General features: G+C 38.8%; 1 protein-coding gene across 1 annotated transcript in view; it reads right to left on the bottom strand.

Annotated features, from left to right (window-relative positions):
- Positions 1-6,605: 6,605 nt before the first annotated feature.
- Rheb (Ras homolog enriched in brain) overlaps positions 6,606-25,558 on the bottom strand; it is a 157,880-nt gene continuing 138,927 nt past the window's right edge. Inside the window, exon 8 of the mRNA XM_090380417.1 lies at positions 6,606-7,762. Within this exon, the coding sequence (XP_090236543.1) occupies positions 7,673-7,762 (90 nt within the window). The 3' untranslated portion in view covers positions 6,606-7,672. The remainder of the gene's footprint in view (positions 7,763-25,558) is intronic.

Raw genomic sequence — 25,558 nt, 5'->3', positions numbered from 1 at the left:
TATAATCTTTAGCTTGTACCTCTTAGAAATCTTGAGTATTAGTCTTGACACCCTTGGTGATGTACTTTTGAATTCCAAAATGTTGTTTTTAAAATCTTTATGGACCAGAAACCCAACTCCACCTTCACTCCTTTCACTGTTTCCATTGGTGTACAGCAGATTTCCACTTGATAAACTTGTAAGTGATTCATTTCTTCTTCTTGTTTCAGCCAAACCGATGATATTCCAATTCACATTTTCTAATTCCTTTTCCAGCTCTAATATCCTGTCTTCACCAATGAGTGTTCTTACGTTATAACAGGCCAAGTTCAGTTTCCGTGCATGGCAGCCTGGTCGTACCCAGAGATTCTTAGCACCCTCTGCTTCCACTCTAATCCTCTCGCTGCCATAAGAGGGAGAGTGAAAGCTGCTGGGGACTGAGGGCCATTTGTTTCGTCGTGCTTTCATATTGCTGGAGGGTTTGGTATTTTCCTCTTCATGCTGACCAGGCGTCTTGAAGAGAACCACTCTACACGTTCGTTGCCACCTAAGTGACGTAACAGGGCTTACCATCGAGGTGTGCATGAGTGGATTTTAGGGAGGCAGGCCAACCGGACTTCTCCTAAATCTTCTGTAATAGAGAGATATTGGTTTTAGGCTGAGTGTCTGATAACACACAGGATACCTGTTCCCCTCTAAGCCCCTTCTACTTCATATTCACTACTAAATCATATCATACCATTACTCTCAACACCTCTATCGGATACTCATCATAATTTTACAGACTGGGCCAGCGGTGTTGTACAACCATAATTTTTCAAGTGTCCCTAGGGAATCTTCCCAGATAATGTTATCTGGAAAGGTAGCAGTAGCTCCTACAGATGAGTCTGACTTCGAGTCATCAGTGAAGACAGGCAAGAAGTCAATAGAATTCAGCTCAGTGTGCCCCATTTTCTGTTGGTAGACAGAAAATCGGGTAATAGCCTTACACCAATTTTTAATACACATTGGAAGATGGTATGTGAACATGCCAGGGTAGACATAGCTGTCTCGTGATTTTAAACTCTCTGCACAGCTTTTGGACAGATACCAAAGGGATGGTTGGGAATCTGATGGGTGTTAATGCATACTGGATACTTTCTCCTGGAACCAGGATAGTCCCAGTGGTGCATGACTAGATTGGATACCCCAAGAGATTCCAATAGCATCTCAAGAATGGATGTCTGGCAATTGCTTTTGTTGTGCAATAGCAGTGGTTCTCTTGCTTCAAGATGTGGCAAAAATGCCAACTGTTTATCGAATGTGAGCCCCAAGAATCGTGTCTCAGGTGATACTGGAATGTTTTGTATGAACTTTTAATTCTAGTTCAGGGTTAAGATTCCGTTTGCAACAAAAGTACAATCTTCTGAGGTAAGAACCTGAAACAGTTGGCCATTGCCCAAGAGTTGATGTGGTCAATGACATTCTGAAATTGCCTTTCAATTACCCTCATATTGCATGACTGTGAGATGCTAGTCATCTATAAAGAAGGCACTTACAGGAAGTTGTTCAGTAATAGTTAAGTTGATAGCAAAAATTGTAAACTTAGAACTGATCCTTGTGGAACTCTCTCTTCTTGGCAAAATGGCCAAGGGTGGAATTCTGAAATACTGGTTAGAAAGGAAGTTTTTAATGAAGATGGCGATGCATTCTAAGACCAAAGTTGTCTTTTAAAATTGAATCTCCAAGCCACGTCATACACTTTTTTCTGACAAAGAAAACTAACACCTGTTGCTTGCATTTCAGGAAATGCATCACAAATGCTTTCAGTCGGATTAAAAGGACGTGTTGACCTGTTTCTTCGAACACATTGCATCCTGGTATTAAATGATGCTAGATGTCTGAAGGCATTCCAGTGAGGGTGACTGAGCTTCCACTGTGGTATGCTAGATGGGTGGCAGTGTCTCCTATTTGAGAGTGGATAACACAAGGACGTGATCACCATGAAGTCCAACTCCAATGTACAAACAAGGAGTGAAGAGGAGCATATATAGAGATCTATCACAGTATATGTACTAGCACACACGTGGAAAATGTTATGACCCACATTTTCCCCTTAAATACATCTCCCATAAGCAAATGCAAGTGAGCTCATGCTTACACAGAAGGACCTTGATGTCATCACTATTTTGCTGGAATCTACAGCAATTCCATTGTAAGAATTTGAATGTACATTTTTAATTTGTGTCCATCTGGTAGCATCCCAAAGGTTAAGAACTTTTTCTGTCCTGAAGTTCTTTGGAAAGAATTGACATTTGCCTGTATTCATTTCTCCCTTTGCAGTTCTAGGGCATTTGTCCTGAATATTAACATCCATTTCTTGTATTGGCAGTGGCTCTTCTGTATTTTTTTTTTTTCTTCTTTCTTCAAGTGTTTTGGAAGTAGTGGTGCACTAGGCAGGTAGATGAGTGGCAGCGGGCAATTTTTGGGTGGGCTTATGTGAACTCAACCGCACACAGTGGAAATGAACAACTCCCGCAGTGCAATAGTCGTATTAGTTAGGGCACAATGGTTGGTACTAGTTATTGGTTGGATGCATTTTCTGGCCTCCTGGTAGTTCAGCTGTTTTTGAATTTTTCATCCTTCGACCACTAGCATGCACGGTGTTATCCTTGGCAGTTAATGCAATTTAGCTTAAAAGCTAAACATTGATTTGCTCTTGCAGTCTTTGGCACTACACTGAGCACAGGCATGGTTAATAGCTTTAAGTGGCCATGATTTGGACACCCAAAACACCTCAGGTTTGGTATGTAAAGCTTTACTGTTTGTTAGAATATCATGTAATAAGATGACAGATTATGATGTATTTGTCTTCTGAACAGCTAAACTAATTCCTGCTCAAGAAATTATAGTAGTTGGTTCCTGTTGTTATCCCTAAAGTTTCTTGGTAACCCAGTAAGGCTATGTGTTGCAATTCATAGGGCATGGGATGAATCTTCACTACGATTAGAATTAGCAGGACTTTGGAAAATGTCACCCTTAATCAAGAAAGGTTTAGAAGGGTTGACAGGATCCCCTAAACCCGTAAAAATGGCTCCAGAATGAATGCAGCCATTTTATGGATTTAGGTGATCCTGACAATCCTTTCTGGATGAAGGGTTGACATTTTCGCAATTGATTGCTTGTGGGTGGAATGGAGAATTAGGAAAAGCAGTGTCACTATCACTTGATCAATTAGATGTAGGGGACTTTGTTGGGGCCCCCCAGAAGTAGGATTCAAATTACTCATATGAGTAAAATAAAAATTTTAGATGCCTAGTCAGGTGGTAGATGATTTTCATCAACCGGTGAAATACCACCACTTTGCTTATTGGAGGCTTGAAGTGGCGAAACCCATGTTTAGTCTCTGGAGCAGTTTCCGGCATCCCCCTCTCCTTCAACCCATGTACGGTACTAAGTACTATAGGTTTTGATACCTTTCGTGTTTGGGGTTTTCATAAAAAAAAAAGTATTTGACCGCCACAGAGATGTGCACTCGGGAAGTAGCAGGTACCGCATAAACAAAGGGATGCCAAGTTCATTTAGGAGCATCATACTCATATTTCCAATGTCTTGACTCCATCCCAGGACCAAAGGGAGGGAGACATTGGAATGCAGTTGACCATAGCAATGAGAACCACCCACCAATTATCCCAGTTGGGTCAGTCCAGGACCTTCCATCTTGTTGAAGCATGGGCATTCTTCAAGTAGGGCCTGTCGCCCACCAGAACCTCAATTTTGAGTTGTGGCTGCACATACCAGATTCCATGCACACTACCCTGGAACCAAGGTATGGCCATTGGATCCCAGAGATACTAATCTGGCTGGCCATTGGTATTACCAGGAGGTCCCATCACCATATACTGGTACCCACATCAAGGGGGTTTGATAAACTGTCATTTTAAATTCAAGAAATTTGGACCATTTTTCTTCAACTTCAACAGTGAAACTTTTCATTAATGTGACTTCAACATTAATGTTTAAGACTTCTGACTGGTTGAGTTTAAATTTTTTGGGAATTTAAAACATTGATATTAATCAGTCATTTTAACATGCAGTGAACTCATTATGAATAATTAATGTAAACTCTTCTAACCTAGTGTTTATAGTAATGTATAAACAATAGAATTTTTCTTTTATCTCAAGTAAATTGATAACTGTGAAGAGGGCAAACAAAGTTTGCCCAACTGCACATTTATTATAAGATCTCATTGTGAAATCCTTCCAGTATAATTGTCCAAAACTTACAAGTAGGCTACAGACTTCATAAACACATCCAAGTCAGCAGAAACAGCTCCACATCAACTGAGAAAATATGCTAACAGGTAGCTCTGGGAAATCTTCGCACCAAAACACACCCTTTGGATCAAAACCATGTGATGATGACCTTCGTTACCCTTTCTAGTCCACAAATGTTAGAAATAATACATCACATTGTCTTGGAAACTTATCTTGGAATTGTGCACAGTTACCCTACCCTTGAACACAAGGCAATGCAGGTCACTAGAGGGTGTATTAATGGGTGTTTCTGTGGCTCTGACCCACTGAGGATTTCCAGAGCAGTCATGCACAAGGCACGAACTGCCCTCTGTGTTTACTGAACCCATTCTGAATTCGATCTTCCAGTGGATCTCAGGTGGTATAAAAGAGCTGCAGTTGCATATACAGCGGTTGTTGATGCTGTATCCAAGCAGAATCCAAGTCCTGCTCCATGGCCTATATTTTCTTCCAATATACTTCTACTGCAGACATATCCAGTATAAATCTGTCAGACCTGCCAGATTTTTACTGGTTTGTTTTTGGCAACTAAATGTCCAAACAGTCATGCACTTTCAGAGGTAGACATGCCTACCTCCGAACACTAAATAAGCATAGCCTATTACTACGAAGTCCTCAATCTCTTAATACCCAGATTACAGGCCTACTACACTAAGTGATCCCTAAATTATTACCACCTACCTAATACTTCATAGGTCCTCCTTTTGCCCTCGGTACAGCAGCTGATGTGGCATTGATTCAACAAGGTGTTGGAAGCATTCAGGAGGCTGTGCGTAACGTGGATAGCAATGCAGGTATGGAGGTGAGTGGTGTATCCAAATGCCCTATATACCTTTCCATAGTGTCCCACAAGTGCTCTATGGGACTGATATCAGGAGTCTGGCAGCCAATTGATATGTGGGAAGTCAGAACTGTGCCCCTCAGACCATTCCTGCACATGTCCCACACCATACAACCACCTCCACTGGCCTGCACTTTTGATACCATGCATGATGGATGAAGAGCCTCATGTTGTTGACCCCAAATCAGTGCACGATCATCCACGGTGTGGAGTAAATAGTGTGACTCATCCAGCCAGCACACCTTCATCTTCTAATATCCAACTTGCATGCTCTTTGCACCAAGAGTCTTTTACGCTGAACCTAGGTTAGGAGAGGATGCCGTAGGGGTCATCTGCCGGTATAGCTCATACATTCAAGTGTGCAATGTATGGTCATGCCAGATATTGTTCCGGGTTGGCCCATGTTGTATTGGGTAGTCAACTCTTCAACAGTGCTGCCCCTGTACGAGTCGTTGGACCCAGCGCTCACCTCTAACATCAACTTTTCGCTGACTTCTGTAGTTTTGCCATCGGGTTATTTGACCATTTTAATGCCAGTCCTGGTACACTTTAACAACGTCTGCTCTTGAGCACCTGACAAGTTCAGCCGTTTGGGAAATTGAGGCACCAGCTCTTTGAGCTTTCACAACCTGTCCTTTAATCAAAGTCCGATAAATTCTTCCTTTTATCAATTACACTCTGAATTTTACTACCTCTGAACCCACTGACCTTATCTATGCTATGTAGGTCGACTAACTGTGCACTCTCGTACCTCACGGGGTCAACGGGTCACATTCAGTTTTCATAGGGGTGGTCATAATTCAGTGATCACTCAGTGTATAATGGGCATTATCAACCCTAAGATCAAGGAAGTTTTCTATAGGAACTGTACATGCTTTCAGGTTTTTCAGAGAGATCATTACATCTTTCCTTTTGTGAAATTTCAATAACTGACTGCTTTTTTCTCTTCCAAATCCATACGACCATTTTATTATTTTACTATTGTGAAATATATTCTCGATCAAGCTTGCATGATTAGCACTGCTGAGAGGAAGATTACGTTCTGTTATAAACAATGCAAATAAACATTCAACATTTATGCCACTATCATTTTCACTTTGGAATGCTACATATATTTAAGCATTTCTTTCTACACACCACACATTGTTCTTATTGCTTGTCTGATCACATTACATTTTCTGCTAAGTGAAATTGAAAAAATCATATCTGCATATCATACACAAAGCAAAAGTGCTCTATATAAGATTTTATAATGCATGTAAAATCTTGTGCATGTCTTCTTACATAAAGTTGCAATCTTACTGGACTTTGAATCCCTCCCCCCAACAAAAAGGTAAATGCTTTGTGTAACAGAGAGAAGACATGCTATTTCACATGGCACAGACTAGCAGATTCTTGACTCTTGATTCCAACTACATGCTATATTTGATCCTAATGAAACTTTTAATAGCAAAAAATTAAATGCATAAAAATTCTAGTTACTAATAAGCAGAAGTTACAATATTCTTTATTTCCCAAATTAATCAAAACAAATATCAGATGAGGTGATTACATTAGAAATATTCAAATAAAAGTTCATGCCCACATATGAATTAAGTTTACATGTCATTTTTTTTTTACATCATTAGGCATTCAAATTCAGGTCTGGAAATTCTTCGATTTAATATAGTCTATATCACTCCACCACTTCTTTCTTAATGGACATCTGTTTAACTATATATATATAGTTACACACTCAAAGAGAAGTTTACCATTTCCCATGTACGAAGTATAATTTTAAAAAGTTGGTATTGTAAACAAGTCTTTGAATATTCTTTTTTGGATGTAAATCTGGCACTTTACAGTACACTAGAGACAAACATTGTCACTAATATTTTTAAGATATTAAACACAAATCCAAATATAAAGGTAAGCTTGAGTATCTGGAGTACACTAATAATGTCTGTTCACTACAATTTTTGGCAGTTTATTGTATTCTTTCCCATAACTATAAAATCAGCATAATCATACCTTAAATAAATATGAAAGGTTTACTGCACTAGTCTTAATGAGTGGGAGAATCAAATTTAAAAACATGATCGTATATTATCTGAATTTCCTCTACACACAGTTAAATAATATTTATGAAATGAAAGTGCATTTAATACTTTTACAGTTGTGTGTGTGTGAATACTTTGTGGTTCCTAAGATAGCTTTCTGAAGTACAAAGTGGCAATGCTGTTACAGTTGTGAAAAAAATCATATTTTAAAAATCTTATTTTAAAATTATGGCATTTCTCATAGCTGTAATGTCTAGTGCACTTATTTAGCACACTGAAAGAAAAGCTATTTCTAAAAATAAAAAAATAACTGTGCCATATTTTTAACTAAGGTGAATGTATATAAGATGGCATGTGACCGGTTGCTTTTTTTTTTTTTTTTTTTATTGTTAATATACACCTTGGCCAATGCATATCAATATACGGACTTGCTTGATAGTTATTAGAAGACATCCTCATTCTGCATATCCCTGTTTGATGTAGTTGCATGAAGAATGCTCTAGAATAGTACCATTAATCATGATATCAGGCAACTAGATTTCTCTTGGACATTTCCATTTGCTTTTTCTATTTCCATGATGGTTGTTGTAAATATATCAGATACACTCTGAAAATATACATTAAGAAAATATACATATACTCTGAAAATATGCTCTGAAAAAATACATTAAAAGGAGATCTGCAGAATTACTTAACAAGTACAGGGCAATGTTGAAAAAAAAAAAAAAAAAAAAGCTACGACTCAGGTTAAATCTTAGTGTCTGAAATTCTGCTCAAACACGATAGGAGAGTTGTTTGTTTTTTAGGAGCATTAGCAACTAAGGCCATATTGCTCCGAGGATGTGCAGTGGTCATTCCCTGACCTTTCCGCATCCTCCGTATTTGGTGGTCATGGGCTCGAACCCCGGTCTAATCAAGAAGTGTGTGCTATGCACTGCTGCTCCTGCCCACCTGACTACGGAGGCGCAAAGATAGGAGAGTCTTGTCAATCAATTCATCCCTGGGGAGATAGTGCAAGGCTCATGGGATAGAATTTTTCACAGCATAGCCTGTGCTTGATAAAAGGAGAAGGCTTCTACAGGGATGGGATGCACTTAAATAGAAACTAGCAGTACCCCTTGTAAAAATTTTACAATTGGTAGAACAGTTTTTCTCTAGCTGTTCTAAAGAAATGTAGTCAGTGTTTGATAGGGAGCAGGTAAGCCAGTATGTGTCAATTCCTTTCTCATTTCTATAAACTAAAAAACTAATATTTTTTACTATTTGGAATTTTTATATTTTCCCATGTTTCTGCACACGTAGGAAGTACATTTTCAATTTGAGACCAAATCGGTTAGGCTTATCATGCGCAATGGCTACAGCTAGCTGTACCTGTTGTGAAAATTTTGCAATTGGTAGCAGTTTTAGTATTTTATTTATTTATTTTTGGAACAAAGGACAATTTTGCAAACATGCAAACTGTTAATCAGAAAAAATTCCTTATCAAATTAGACAACTGTTTAACAGTTAACATCTTCCTGTTGCTCCATCTATGAAGTAAACTTTGAACGATTCTTGTTTGTACTACAAACAAAATGGGCCTGTTCTGTAAAATAAAAAACTTTCCGGAATTTTTAAATTAACAACTTTGTGCACACCTAGGAAGAAATATCTTCCATTTGAGACCACTTCCAGTCTGATTGGTTAAGCCTATCGTTCACACTGACTGTCGAAAGAAAACGGCTTCTATATTAAATATATATATAGATGGTGCAAGAACTTTTGCTATTGAGGCAGTTTTAGATCGGTCGGAAAACTGCTAGCTTATAGTGGGGATATTATTATTATTATTAATAATAGCAATATGGTGCAAGGAAGCCTGAGGCTTGTGCAGCACCAGGGAAAAAAACAAAAATTCCAGAGTTACCCTGAGAGAGAGTCAAAAGTAGAAGGGATCACTAAGAAAGAAAAGAATGATGATATCCAGCTCAGGACCCTGGGTGTGCCAAGTCCATACTCACCAGATGTGAGCCCCCGACGTTACAATAGCCACAGGCAGAGTTGCAAGCGATTCTTGTATTACTTCTATTGGAGATAGCAATAGCCTTCAAAGCAAGGTGCTGGGGGTCACATCATGAATGGGCTGTGGTAGGGTAATTAAGAGTAAGAATAGGTTTGCTTGTTGTTGTTTGGTTTTTAGAAGCATTAGCAACTAAGGCCATATTGCTCCGGGAATATGCAGTGGTCATTCCCTGACCTTTCCGTATTTGGTGGTGACGGCCTCGAACCCCAGTCTAATCAAGAAGCGTGTGCTACGCACTGTTGCTCCTTGCCACCTGGCTACGGAGGCGCCGTAAGAATAGGTGCATGTATATTTGTATGCACACCAATGCTATGAGTATAGTAAATAAATTTGATGAATTCGAAGTGCTGGTCAGGACATCAAATGCAGATATTGTAAGAATTTCAGACATGGTGTTACTCAGATATAAGGAATGTAGAATTTGAATATGGGGAGTACAATGTATACAGAAAAGACAGACAGGATATGAAGGGGGGGTTACATTATAGGAAGGGGAGAGGCTCTTAGTTAAAAAACTAAATCTAAGGCAGTGCATTCAGTTGACAAGGATGGCCAGTGCAATGTTGAGTCAGTTCGGCAGGGCATAAGCACTGGGAAAGCAAAATTGAGTAGTAGTGTGTTATAGGCTTAATAACTTTGAGTACAACAAATAGCTGCACAGAGAAATAGTGGGCCAGTAAATAATACCTTACATAGTGGTATTTTAACTTTTGAGATATTGACTGGAACTTGTGGGTTGGCTGTACAGATGAACAGAAATTTTACTGTAGCCAGTGGGTGGGAAGCTTATAGCTTAAATTAATTCAAGAACTAGCCAGAATAACTATTGGAGGGAATGAATAAGTGAAATGGGAGGAGTCCTGTTTTGTGGCTGATGCTGTATAAGCTTGCAGCTTATTTTTGGAAATTATTCAGTTGTACTGTACCCTAGTTGTTCATCTGTTCTTAGCATTAGCAGAGGCATACAGTGCAAGAAAGGTACTTATGCAGCATCAGCCAAAAAAAAAAAAAAAAACCCGCTCCCATTTCACCCCTCCATTCCAAATACCTGTCCAGCTCAGCCTTAAATTTATTTAGGCTATTAGCTTCCACAAAAGATGGAAGCCTGTTCCACCAATCAACTACCCACTGGCCAAAGGCAAATTTCTACACATCTATTCTACAACTATCTTTCCTCAATTTGAAACTGTGCCCTTCACATTCTTAGTCTCAGCAAGAGGAAGAATCCCATCAGCTTTTGGCTCGCTCAAGTTTCCGGCATCCTCCCCCCCCTCATACTTCTCCTTCAACCCATGCACGGTACTAAGTACTATAGGTTTTGATACCTTTCCTGTTTGGGGTTTTCATAAAAAAAACCATTCAAGGCCTTATACACATCAATCAGATCACCTCACAGGAGCCTACTCTCCAGGTTCTGCAATTTGCAGAACTTAAGCCTTTGTTGGTAAGAGCACTCCTTTGTTCCCCTTGCCAAGCTTGTTGCCCTTCTTTGTACTCTTTCTAGCAACTCTATATCCTTCCTAAAATGAAGCCTCCAGACCTGTACATAATACTCTAGGTGTGGCTTGTTATTTGGTTTTTAGGAGCATTAGCAACTAAGGCCATATTGCTCCAGAGATATGCAGTGGTCATTCTCTGACCTTTCCGCATTCTCTGTATTTGGTGGTCACAGGCTCGAACCCCAGTCTAATCTAGGTGTGGCCTGACCATTGCCTTGTATAACGGGATAATCACCTCCCTGTCCCTGCTAGCAAAATACCTATATCATCATTGACAAGACTCCATGACCCACCCTGGCAGCCTGTCTGCACTGCTCAGAAAATTTCATATTTGACTGCACAATTAACCCCAGGTCTTTTTCACTTTCCACTTCCCTGAGTGTAGTACCAGAGTTGGTACGTCTCTTTGGTTATTGCTACCCATGTAAGTACTTTACATTTGTCAATGTTAAACTTCATTTGCCTCTTCTCAGCCCACCTGCCTAACATATCCAGATCTGGTTGGAGTAGCATACTGTCGTTACTGTCTTTAACAACTCTGCCAACCTTTGTATCATCTGCAAACTTGGACATTAACCTGATATACCTGATTAATAAATATACAAAACAACAATGGGCCCAACACCGAACCCTGGGAAACTCCACTAACAACATTTGTCAACAAAGAGCAGTGTCCATTGATTCCCACTCTGTCGTATCCAACTCAACCATCCCTTTATCCATTGTAGCAATTTACCCTTAATGCCATACCTCTCAAATTTGTACAGCAGGCTTCCATGTGCAACATTATCAAAAGCTTTCCTGAAATCCAAGTATATGATATCAAAATTATTTTTGGTATTCAGTTCCTTTGTGACCACATTGTAGTATCCAATCAAATTGGTCAGACAAGACCTCCCTTTAACAAACCCATGCTGTGTCTTAATTATTACTGTAGTCTTGTCTAGATGATCCTGCAATGCTTCTTTAACCAGTGATTCCATTATTTTCTCTGGAACACAAGTTAAAGTAACAGGTCTATAGTTACTTGTCACCTTTTGAACCCTCTTTGTGAATGGTGATACATTTGCACACCTCCAGTCCATGGGGACCTCCCATGAGTCCAAGGAAGCTCTCATAATTATAGCTAAGGGTTTGCTTACTTCCTTTGCTGCCTCTTTAATATAACTGGATCCCATCCACCCCAGGTGCCTTCTTTATGTTTAACTTCAACAATTTCTCCTCTACTTTGGTCTCAGTTATTACAAAATCACAGCTCCCTGTTAGCATTTGATAAACTTCTGGCACTCCCCTCATTGAATGACTCCTCATGTGTGAATGTAGATGCAAAAGACCGATTCAGTTTATCAGCTACCTGAGCATGATCATTCCTTTCCTTCTAGAGTTTACATAAGTAAAGAACTGTTTTTCTTTGCATCCTTTGCCAAAGATTTCTCGTAATCTGCCTTCGTCTGCCTAACCTCCTTTGCAACTTGATTACCGACTAGTTTATACCTGCCATAGGCTTCAGCGTTACCTGATACTTTTATGTATCCCATACATTCTTCTTCTCTGCCACGAGCCTCATTAATCCATCTGACATCCATTTAGGCCTAAACCTCGAAGAGTATTTCTTAGTTGAACGAAAAGCCTAGTAGATTCTAAAATTAAGTTCCTGAAGGCTTCTAGTTAGTATTCAACGTTGGTAACATCATCAGTTGATCCCACTGTACAGAATTTAAAAACTGTCGGAGACCATTGTAGACACCTTTAAGAAAGCAAAAGCCCTTCCCTTTAGCCTTGATGGTAGTTACATCTTTAAGTAATTCCCACAACAGTATATTGTGATCACTATCACCCAGAGATTCCTTTATCCTCAAATTCATAATGCATGAATAATCACTGCTGATCATCAGATCAAGAGTGACCAACTCCCTCTGGTTGCCTCTTGAACATGTTGCTGTAGAAAACATGTCATCCAATAAATCTGCAAGTCTTGCTAGTGTGCGAGTGACCAACCCACAAGTTACAATCAATATCTGGAAAGTTAAAATCCCCCATTATAAGACGTTCCGATTTACTAGCCCACTAGTTCTCTGCACAACTGTTCATTGTACTCATTCGAGTCATTAGGCCTATAACCCACTCCTACTCTCATTTTTTCCTTTGCCAGTGCTTATTTCACACCAAACAGATGCACTTCCTTAGATTTTGTGTGTTTCTTAACTAACAGCATAACCCCCCCCTCCCTTCCTGTTCTGTCTATCCTTCCTGAACACATTGTACTCCCCAAATTCCAATCCTGCACTGTTTATATCTGTGTGACACCACGTCTCTGATATCCCAAAAATGTGCCTTTGATGTCTTGACTAGCACTTCAAGCTGATTAAATTTATCAACTATACCACTAGAATTGGTGTACATGCAAGTATACATGCACCTGTTCCTACTCTTAGTTACCCTAACACAGCCTATGTATTTACTTGTTCCACTATGATTCCCAGCATCCTGGAAGTCTCCATTACTTTACTTTCCAGGCTGCTGCTCATTCTAATAGAAGCAGTGCAAAAATCACTTTTGCCTCTGCCTGCAGCCGCTGTTAACCTTCTAGTCTGTGTATCCCCCAAACTAGCAGTTTCCAACCCACCTTACTTCTTGCCTAAATTGAATAAAGAATGTAGTAATTTCTTATTCACATATCTTTATTGTGAATTACTCTTACTTCCACCTTGTCTAGACACAAATACCAGAAGTGTTGCTTCCTCTGCATTCATTAGATTCCCCCCCCCTCCACAATTTCTTCTAAATAGCTATTAATTGCATACAAATCTTCAAGTCATTCTACCTTGTAATAGTGGCCCCGCCCCCACCAAATCTCCTTGCAAGCTCCCTGACAGTCATGTTAATCAATGTCTTAGTCTCTCACTCTGTTCCTGCTGTATTCCATTTCTATAGATAATTTCATGAGCACTGTTATACCCATGGTGAGGCATGTCCAACCAGGCTGGACACACCTCACCCAGTCAACATCCATCCCTTCTACTTCTGTTCTCTGTAGTAACCTTCTTTCACATGTTTCCTAAAAATTATAATCTGCAGGAATTCAGTTCTAATGTCAACAGTTATCTTTTTTATCTACTAAGTATTATAGGTTCTTACACCTTTCGTGTTAGAGCTTTTCTTAAAATATTTGCTCCAGAAGGAGAAAATAGAGTTGGTTAAAGTGCTAAGAGATAAAACGAGTGAACAGGATGAGATGTTTAATTCTGGCAAAAGTTCTTATAATGTGGGCAGAAAACAAAAGCAATAAAATGGCAGAACTGTTCTGTAACAGCATTAGCATGTATCAGTCAAGCAACCTTGGAATGGTTTGAATGCTGAACTAGAGCCATTCCATCATCAGGAACTTAAAGAAATCATTTGATCACAAAAATATTTCCATTTCATTAATGGATTAGGGCTGATCAATTTTATATCTTCCAATGATTACCTCAATTTCTTATTTAAAAAAATAAAAAAATAAATTCAACTCTTGAATCAATTCTGACAGTCATGCAAGCTAGAACCAAAGCTCACTTGGCTACATTAGGCCAAGGCATAATATTTCATTCAAGTCAGTTTGTAAAGGTGCTTCAGTGAAAGAAGATACTGTAACAGAATGGAAAGAAGAATGGATGGACTTTGTGACAGTCAAGAAAAACAAATATATACAACTGTAATGAAACTTTTTTTTTGCCTATTGAAAGTGAGCTTGAACAATGAACGTTACAGAGGAAAAATCTGAAAGGAAACGATAACAGTAATCCTTTTTTGTCATAATGCTAAGAGAATTTCAATCCTTCACTAGTAAAATATGTATGCGTGTGCGTGCGCATTCACAATTTTCAACACTAACCAACTTGATGTCGATGAGCAATTGGAGTTTTAATTATAAAAAATAAAAAAATATATCTATTCTGCCACATCAGATCCTGATATGAAATTAACTAAAGCTAATTTTATGGCAGTGTTACACAAAGAAATAATTAAAAATTTTAAAGTTTTCTATTAGCAACTATATCTAAAACAACTTATGTGAAAAATGGAGATTGCAGGATCATCAATAACAACTCGCCATAAAACTGCAGTGGGTGCTGTGCTGAGGATTTAATCTTCCTTTAAACAAATTAAACCAAAAACAGTGAGAAACTTAAATTATAAAAAGTTTGGAAGACTATCTTGTCCTTTCACGTGATTCTGCAAGCCACAAAGATTAAACTGATAGTTTATACCATCGTTTCCCAAACTTTTTTGGGACACTATCTCACAATATATTTACAAAATACTTATATTCTTTTGTAGCTATTTGGTTTTTGAATAAACATAATTAATGCTCAAATGCATTTTATTTTTGAAAATAAAATCAAAATATATGTATAAAAATTATAAAATCAGTTGAAATTAAAGCTGAATCCTACATAAGAAAAGTTATATACATTTATACCAAAACAAATTATGATTTTCAAAAGGAAAAAATTAGTTGCATTTTAATGGGATTAATGTTTGTGCATTTAAATCACAAATTCTGTTTAATAAATATTAGGTATAATGCTGGAAAGCTGAATCATCATGTCAGGTGCAGCATCAAGTCAATTTCTATATTTAGTTTTTGTTGCAGTATATTGATAGGAAAAGCCATTTTCACACAAATAAGTTGGAGCAAAAGGAAGTAATACTCAAACTGCATATTTTGCCACATTGGGTGGCAATGTGGTATACCTGTATAGGTATACCTGTTCTATTAAGCTACTTGAAAAATTATTTAGCGGAAATTCTTGAAACTTTTGTTTTAAATTTGTCAGAAATTAAATCAATTAGGCTTTTGTAATCGTGCATAGTGAAGCTGCTGGTTTGGCTGTAATTATAAATGGATTTCGAACCCAAGAATTATCATCGGTGGTATTTGGAAAATATTCTAATAAAGATTACTGCAAGTCACGTGTTCTAAAATTGCACTGGAAACTTCTTCATGGATGTAGAATTTATTTCTATCAGAAATTCATGTATCATGGGAAAGCAGTCAAAGTTATTTAGTTCTACAGAAGATATCCAGAATGCCAGTTTATTTCTAAATGGTGAAATATTATCCATTGTACTAAAAATTGTTGCATTCTTCCCTTGTAGTGACAGATTAATTTCATTTAATTTTGAAATGATATCTGCAAGACACGAGTCTCATTTGTTACAAGGAATTTGTCAAACATTCAATAAAATTTCATTCTGAGTTACTGGAAGTGAATACCAGTAATTCACTACAAAGTTAGTCTCACAAATACTTCGCCTATGGATAGCCACCTTACTTCAGTGTGCAAAAGATGCACTTTATACTGACTACCCATTTCATTGCACAAATTTTTTATAATCTGGATTTAAGTGGTCGAGATATGACAAAATAAATTTTTATGGCTGCATCTCACACAATTTTTAAATATTGCTGGTATTTTTTTTTAGTTGCCAGAGCTTGTCTATGTAGAACACAATGACTGTTAGTGTTTTGTGGTGCTGCATTTAAGATTTGTGTTACAGTTCCCTTTATCTACCCAACCATTGCCTGAGCACCATCAATACATTTCCCCCCAACTAATTTCATATATTGTAATAAAATTGTTGATGCAGTTGAATATTTCTTCCCCAGTGGTGTTGCTTTGCAGATCTTCAACAGTATTATTCAATCTATATCAGACAAATACTAGTAGCATAGCAAGTCCTGAAACGTCAGTGGATTCATCTATTTGCAATGAATACTTATTGCAAAGTTTCAGTCGACAAACCAGTTCTTTTTCTGTCATCAGAATGATCTTTAATACAGCGTGCAACATTATTATTTGATAATTGTGCTGCATCAATTTTTTTTAACAGACTGCTCATTTAATATGCATGTTACAATATCTCTCACACAAGGCTTGATAAGCATTTCTCCAATAATGAGCTTTGCAGCTAAGTGCACTACAGTAACTTACTCGATAAGATGCTTCTGTTGCATTTTTTAGCAAGTTCAGGCACTGAAAGTTTAGGATTTTTCAGTGAGTCCTGACACCTTTTAAAAAAAAAAAAAAAAAAAAAAAACTTGTATCTTTGTATTCAGCATGACTGGTTTCCAAATGCCTAGGAAGTTTAGAGGGAGCCAAAGAACTGTTTGGTAATATTTTATTACATATACACTGTGCATCAGGGGCATCTTTATTTCTTACACATGTAAAGCTGAAATTCAAATAACTGTCATCATACTTTCATTTTGGTCTTTTATTAGATGGTTCCTCTTTTGCGGGACAAAAGGCTAAGATTATTCATCCTCACTTTGAAGTGTGACAATATTGTGGTCATTTTCATTAACCACAGTTGCACTACTAGAAGTAAGTGCTTCTCGTTTTAAAGTTCCTTTTTTTCAACCACAAATCCATGGTCATTAATTTTAATAATAACATTTCGAAATACTGATAATTATCAAAAAAATATTTATACGAGGAAGTGAGTTTAGTTATGTGTTATACTTACTATTTTTCCGGACTACTACAGAACTAATCTTATAATTAGTTCTTGTAAAAGAAAAAAAAAAAAAGTGCAGACGTCTTTGTAATTGTGAAGACAGTCCACACTGCACCATCAGCACTGTAAACATGCAAGAATATGTCAGCAGAAGGCTACTTTGCTTTCACTCTCTCTCTTCCCCCCCTCCCTCCCCATTGTACTCCAGTTAATCCAGGCTAAATTGCATACTAATATGCCATTCGTATGCAATTTAGCATACAAATGGCATATTAGATCACTACATTGCTACTTGATCGTAAATGTCTCTACGCAAAGCCTGCCAAAATAAAGTGTTTCATGGTCTATTTGATTATTAGTTTATGCCAGTATATTAATAACTGAAAAAAAAAAAAAAAAAAAAAGGTAATTCAATGACGAGGCCACAGAGTCAGGAACTCTAATTCATCTATGATGCTACTAAAAACACTGCCTCAACTCTATAAAATGCCATTATTATAATAATATAAAATAACATAAAATTATAATGAAATATATGCATACTAATCGTATAAACTGTATTTTAAAATATTAAAATAATAATAAAATGATGTATAACAAGGATAAAATGTGATAAAATATATAGTTAAAAGCTCTAAAAAAAAAAAAGAGGAAGCTTTCGGTGGCAGAAGCAGCCGCCTTCATCAGCAATAATGGTTACAGGTTTATCCAACAATATTTATATATATAAAAAATCAAGAATAATGGTATAGAGAAGCCATTAAGGGGGAGGGGGAAATATGTTTGAATATAAATATGACTGAATTAAAATAACATAACTTATGGATCAGGGACACTGCAATAGCAAAATGTACCCTACAGCCATAATGTGTATATATATATATATATATATATATATATATGAAAAATATTTTAAATATAAAATATTTTAGGTAGAACAGGTGAAGGAGATTTATATATAGAATTAAAACTAATGAATATACGGTATACACTGGGAGCGAAATATGTTGTGAACAAAAGGGAGGGATTGAACTGGAAAATAAGATAACAATAAGATTTGCAAAAATGAATAGCAAAATGAAAGAACGACCGAGTTGAAATAACATTGCAGTGTCTTTCACAATTTTAGTGTTATCATCAGAGGTCATCCACCGAAATTATGAAAAAGACAGCTGTCTCTCAAACCCATTGTGTCATTTGTAAGCAGTCCGACGCATGCACTGTCCAGATTTTTAGCCGAACTTGTATCCCCCATAGTAGGACACTCAGATTATACCATTAAAAACAGCAGGGAATTTGTGCAGTTTGTCCGTGCTCAGGAGGTAGAAGAGGGCGAGATTATGGCATCTTTCGATGTCGTTTGAAAATGGCTTGGATTGTGTGCAGAATGCTTTGAGTAGGGATGGCAGTTTGAAAGACAGGACAGCCCTAAGTGGCAAGGATATTTGTGAAGGTGTTGGCTTATGTTTATCTAGTAAAAGTGCAGCCATTATCAACCCACTGCAGGATGGAAGCCTCCTCAACAATTCATGCTGTACTACCGTGTTATTTCAAAAGGTTAAGTACCAGCAGGTCCACAGAGTGGCCATGGGTTCACCTATTAGTGCAATTATAGCCAATTTAGCCATGGAAAAGTTCGAAGACAGGATGTTGGGGAGTTCTGGTCCTCCCCCATTACGGGCATGGATGGAAGAGATATGTTGATGACACGTTCACGGTAATATGAAGAGGATATGAAATAGAAATACTCAATTGGTTAAATAACAGTTTGCCTCTGAGGTGGTACATGGGGGTACCCTTCCATTCCTAGATGTGTGTGTATACAGAGAGGGCAGACACTTGAAAACTAAGGTTTACAGAAAACCTGTGTGTCATGGCCAATACACATTAAAACTGCTCAGGCCAGCCACCACAAAAATAGTGTGGTTAAGGGCTTAATGGAAAGGGTGGGTCCTACTGACCTTCATCTGAAGAAAGGCAACGAGATTAAATGGGTTACGGCTGACCTAGTAATGTGCGGTTACCCCAAGAGCATTATTGAGAGGTGTTTAAGAGGTATAAGTAACAGTCGCAGGGATGCTTTAACACCTGTTGCCACTGCATACATTCCCTACTATCTGGGCATTTCAGAACCCATTTTCAGTATCTTATGTTTGTGTAAGGTACACTGTGTGCAGCTGTCGGATCGGAGACTGCACGAAGTAGTGTCCGCAACCAAAGATCCTATTGCAGGTAATGACACTAGTGGGGGTCATGTATGAAATTGAGTGTCCTGATTGTTTAGAAAGGAAAAAGTTTTACTGTATTTAGGCATTTAATATTTATTTTAATGTGTATAATAGAAAACAGCTCATCCTAAATATGTGATCAGAACAGCAAGAAAAATAATATTGTATAATAATATATTTATTATTATTAATTTACCAATAACAGCAATTTAAAAGAATCAGCTACATTATAAAATATGTTTTATGAAACAAACTACTACTAAAATTGAAAATGAACAAAAAGACAGTGAGGGTATGGTCATGATTGGGTTCTCTCATATTTTGCTTAAATGGCTTGTTTATGGACACATCCAAAGGCTGCAATTGGCTTATCAGTCTTCTTTCTTTGGTCCTTAGCTGGCAGCTGGGGGAGGCGGTTGGCCACACAACCAGTATGCTGCTGTAGGTGCCGCAGGGTTTCGGACTTGCTCTGTGATGTTCTTCCATACCTTACGATCCATGGCGTCAGTCCTGGCCTGGTTAAGGTCGAGATGTCGGCTCTTCAAGTCATTTTCCACTTGCTTGGCCCACGTTTTCCTAGGCGCGGTCCGTTGGATGCTCTATTGGGTGGGTGGTTGTCTCCAAAGGAGTGTGGATAGTATTCTGTTCGTGCCCATTCTACATATGTGGCCAAACCATCTAAGCCTTCGCTTCTGGATTTGGTCGGCAATGGTTGGTTGCTGTTGGCATCTGGCGTGGATGGTATCATTAGTGATGCGGTCGCGAAGAGAGATGCCCAAGATCTGCCGCAGGCATGGCATTTGGAATACCTCAAGTTTGTTCAAATCTAACTTGAGACAAATCCATGTTTCCGATCCGTAAAGAAGAATGGGCAGGATCAAAGTCCGGAAGAGTCGGATTTTAGTCTTTGTGGAAATGTTGGTCCTCTTCCACAGACACCATTTGAGCGAGGCGAACGCAGTGGCCGCCTGTCCAATTCTGCTGTGGATTTCCATGGTGGATGCAACTTTCTTCTCCTGGACCAGCGACCCAAGGTATTTAAAGTCCTGCACTTGCTCGATCTGGACGCCTTCGAGATAGATGGTGGCTTGCAACCCATCTGTTGTCAGGGCCTTTGTCTTACCAGCATTGATCTTCAAACCGTATGGCCGGGCAATGCCGTTGAGGATGTCCGTGGCTTTAGCGTCGTTACCGGCAAGGATAGCACTATCATCAGCAAACATCAGGTCAGTCACATAGTGATCCTTGTCATATTGTATGCCCTGTCTGTTTCTGAATGCTTGCCTCATAATGGCGTCGACCACGATGTTGAAAAGCAACGGGGAGACTACATCCCCTTGGCGGACTCCAGTTTGGATGGTAAATTCCTCAGATAAATCGTTCTGGATGCGCACCTGGCTGGTTAAACCGTTGTATGCAGTTTGGAGGAGTGTGATGACTTTTCGAGGTACATGTTCAACCTCTAGTAGTTTCCATAAGGCAGGCCGGTGGACACAGTCGAAAGCAGACTTAAAGTCAATGAAAACAATGACGGTTCGCTGTCCACACCGGATCCTCTCCTCCATCAGCTGACGAATGGCAAAGATTTGATCACAGCATCCTCGCCCGGGTCTAAATCCTGCCTGTTCTTCTCGACTGGTTTGCTCGCGATGTTTTTGCAGTCTTGACTGGATGATCTTCATAAAGACTTTTCCGATGATGGAAAGGAGGCTGATGCCACGGTAGTTCTTGCAGTCCCGGCTATCACCTTTCTTGTGGATCGGTACGATAATGGCTTTCCTCCATGTTAGCGGAATTTGTTCAGTGCACCAGATGGTTTTGAGGAGTGAGTGTAGTCGGCGAAGCAGTACATCTCCCCTGGCTTTGATCGCTTCTGTGGTGACTTGGTCCACTCCTGGTGCCCTGCCATTCTTCAGGGATTGTATGGCTGCTTTCACTTCTACTGTAGGCTCAACATCGACCATGGAGACCTTAGGGGGGGGTCTACCAGGAATGACAACTACCTGTGTATTCAATTCCCTCACCCTCTTTTTAATGACTTCAGTTCTATGGGCTCTGAACTGGTCCCAAATGAGAAGAGATGATTACCTAAAGAGACCACCAGGACAGGATGCCTTGCCCAAATTTTTTGGAGCCATAAATTCATTCCAGATTCATCCATCCATCCTTTTGGATGAACACGAACAAATACATTTTCTGGAATTTTTTCCTTAGGTGAAGTTTTTCTTTTAAATATTGAAAACTGTGGTAAGTTTTGTGCCATCAGCACAGCAGGCCAGAACTGTTGTGTAATGTGTTTTCTCATGCGCAGTGGTTTTTATTGACACTGTTTTAGACCCTTTGATATTCACAGTTTTGTTGGATGGTACATCAAAAGTTAGCGGGACCTCATCCATATTTCTTATTTGGCCAAGTTCAAAAGAAGTTATTTTTCGTACCTTTATTAAAAATTTATGGCATCACAGTACTTTTGTTTCATAATCTGGTGGTAATTTGTGTGCAATTGATGTTTTTGTATGCATCAATAAACCATGCCTTTGCGTATCAACACCATTGTACATTGGTGTTACCAACATACAATGCATTGGTAACACCAATCTTCTGTTCCAAAAAAATTCGGAATTCCTCATCCTTCTGCTAATATCCTGGCCTTATGCACAATCATTTTGGAAGAAACACTTCTTCCTAAATTCCTTTCACCTACAACCACTTTTTTACATCTTCAAGTTCTGGCCAATGTGGGGCAGGATGACGAAGGTTATGTTTACTTTTTTTTAGCAGCTTGAAGTTCTTTTTCTTGCTTCTGCCAGACGTGTATCATTTTTCATAGGCTACGGCTCTAAAGAAAAAAGGGAAAAAAAAAAAAAAAAAAAAAAAAACACCTTTCCAAAGCTCTATTAGCATGTTTTTTAGAGAGATCTATTACGTTTAGTTTATATCCAATAGTGTAACTCAACCTCTTTTCTCCTGCAGCCATTTTCTGAGGGTAAAATACTTTAATGTCAAATGCCAAGGTTAAACAATATTGTTACAAAACGGGGTTCTGATTAAAAACAACTGGTATACAATTAACACTGTTCTTTATTTTATTTCAGTCACCCACAATTAAAGTACACTACCGCACACTCAACATCACGAAAGCCCACACAGACTAACTGGCCCACCGGTTGTGCCACCTTTTAAAGGATCAGCGAACTATTGAGAAACCTGGAGAAGAATCTTGAAGCTTCCATCGCCTACTAAGGCTTTTTATGTGTTCCCTGGCTTTCGAAACTTCTTGGAACTGATTCCAAACAAGTCTGCAAGTCCAAAAAGTACCCCAGGGTGTCCCGTTATCCTTCAGAAACGAAAATATTCTGACCGAACGGCAAAAGGTGCATCTTATATGCCAACAAATACAGTATGTTTTGGTATTTGATTGTTGCAGCTGTGAAATGTTAATTTTCTTTATACTGCTGCCAGGTAGACAGTTATTGTTCTACAAGATTAATTTTCTTAGTTTAAAAATTGATTGTCCTTTCCACTGCTACCTTTATTCTTTTCTTCCTACTTTGCTTCTTTTCCGGGGATGCCCTTTTCTCTCATCCTCTTGCTTTCTATTCACTTTCCTTTCCCTCCATTTTCCATACTACTCCTTCTATATCCCATTTCTTTTCTTTGAATACCTTGGGTCTCCCAGGCTTGCCTGATAGCCCCAGTAAGAGTCTCGACTAAAAAGTGGACCCTGATGCACCTCCACGTGGCCAAAGTTGGGAGCCAGGGGACCAGGTGTCCTCTGCCTGCAAAGTCACCAGGTGCAGGCACTCCACACAACAAGCCACATACATGCACTTGCCAGCCTGGCCTTTGCAGATGCTACAGCAGCATATAGGGGAAACTCTGGAGACTGCAAATAAACCAAACACACCTTGTATCTACAACTAAGAAAAAATGCTTCTTATAAAAGGTAACCAGAATATCCAGACCCCCAGTTTATCAAGCTGAACCAACAATCTCTAAAGTGCCACCAGTCTCTAAATATTATTAGAGACTGATGATCCTTATTCCATACCTTGACTATATCAAGGATAAGATTAAAGGATTTGCTACCTTACTAGCTTGGGTTCTCAAGAGGGAAGAGCTCTGCAGCTCATGTATAAAACTGTTTTTCCCCCAATTGTCTCTTGTGGTGCCCAGGTCTGGTTTTGCAGAGTAGATAATAAAGTAAAAAAATTGCAAACCAACTTAAAGCAAAAGACTTTCTCCTTAAAATGAGTAGGGCCTGCCATACAACCTCGACCACAGCTTACATAAACATCAAACAGCGGAATTTATAGGCCTCACTACCATGCCAACCAGGAAACCAGGACAGAAAAGAAGTGGCTATGGGTTAAAGTACACAAACTTTGGCAAACTCTGTAGTCTCTTTGCAATAAAGGGGTGATCACACGGAACTTCAGTTGGTCCCACCGTATAGAATTTAAATACCTTCTCAGACTACTGTAGTCGCCTTTACGAATGCAAAACCCTTCACTTTACCCTTAATGGTAGTTACTTCTGAGTAAATCCCACTTCAGCACACTGTGGTCACTACCACCTAGCGGTTCCTTTATCTGCAGACTCTTAATGCATGAAGAATCACTACTGATAACCAGATCAAGATTATTACTCCCTCTAGTTGCCTCTCGAACACGCTGCTGTAGAAAACCATCCAATAAATCCACAAAAGCCTTGCTAGTATGTGAGTAACCAACCCACAAATTCCAGTCAATCTCTTGGAAATAAAAATTTCCCCACTATAAGACACTGATTTACTAGCCCACTATTTCTCTGAAAAATTGATCATTATACTCATCAGATTCATTAGGCCCATAACACACACACACCTACTCTCATTTTTCCTTTCCCAATGTTTATGTCACACCAAACAGACTCATCATTTCACTGTACACCAACATCAATTCGATGCCCTTCTTTAGATTTTGTGTTTCTTAACTAACAGCATAACCCCCACTCCCTTCTTGTACACATTGTACTCCCCAAATTCCAATTCTGCACATTAGTGCAGAATTGGAATTTGGGGAGTACAATGTCTCTGATATCCTAACAATATCTGCCTTTGATGTCTTGGCTAGCACTTCAAGCTCATCAAATTTATTAACTATACTCCTAGCATTGGTGTACATGCAAGTATACATGCACCTGTTTCTACTCTTAGTTACCCTAACACAGCCTATTTACTCGTTCCACTGACTCCCAGCAGTCCAGGAAATCCCCATTGCCTTGTTTTCAAGGCTGCTGCTCAATTGCATTTCAATAGAAGCAGTGCAAGAATCACTTTCACCTTTTCCAGCGGCTACTGTTAGTCTATTAGTCTGTGTATTCCACCCAGGTAGCAGTTTTGCGACCCATCTAACCCTGCCTTGACAGCATCAGCAAACATTCTTGCATCCTTTCTATTTAGGTGTACCCCATCCCTATAGAAGCTATCTCTCCTGTTAGCAAGCACAGACCATGCTGAAAAAAAATTCTACCCCTTGGGCCTTGCGCAATCTCTCCAGGGCCAAATTGATCGATAAGGCTCTCATCATATACTCCCTCTTATCGTGTCTGGGTAGAATTGCAGCCACTTTCAAATTCAACCCTAACTCACTGCTTTTTTTTCAACAGTGACCTGTACTTGTTAAGTAATTCCACCAGTCTCCTACTCTTAATATCATTAGTGCCAATGTGTACAACAATATCACCCTTTGTTCCCTTAAAAGATGATATCTGCTCTACAATGTCATCAACCTTTCCCCCTGGCAGATATATACCTTGGTTCTGTTCCACCTATCCCTTTTGCACAATACATTCTCCGTTGGGACTAGTGCATTCTGCCTTGGGGTTGCCGCTGTGTTGCATGATGTTCAAATGCAAGCTCTGGCATTGATGTGGGCAGCTGAGAGCTTGATGGGCCCCTCAATTTACACTACACATGTAGTTCAAATTTTTGGTAAACTATCCATTTCCACTTACAGTCTGCCCAACCCCATTTACTTTTTCTGACAGAATCTCAGTGTATCTACACCGATATTATATAGTTAATTACCTAAACCCATAAGTAATTATCCCTTGTGCATTGTCTTCTA

The sequence above is a fragment of the Mastigoproctus giganteus genome, chromosome 1, assembly GCF_048544385.1.
Source record: "Mastigoproctus giganteus isolate SK-2022 chromosome 1, ASM4854438v1, whole genome shotgun sequence".
In the NCBI taxonomy this organism is placed as follows: Eukaryota; Metazoa; Arthropoda; class Arachnida; order Uropygi; family Thelyphonidae; genus Mastigoproctus; species Mastigoproctus giganteus.
Note: the sequence above shows the minus strand (reverse complement) of the source record. Positions and strands in the feature narration are given on the sequence as shown.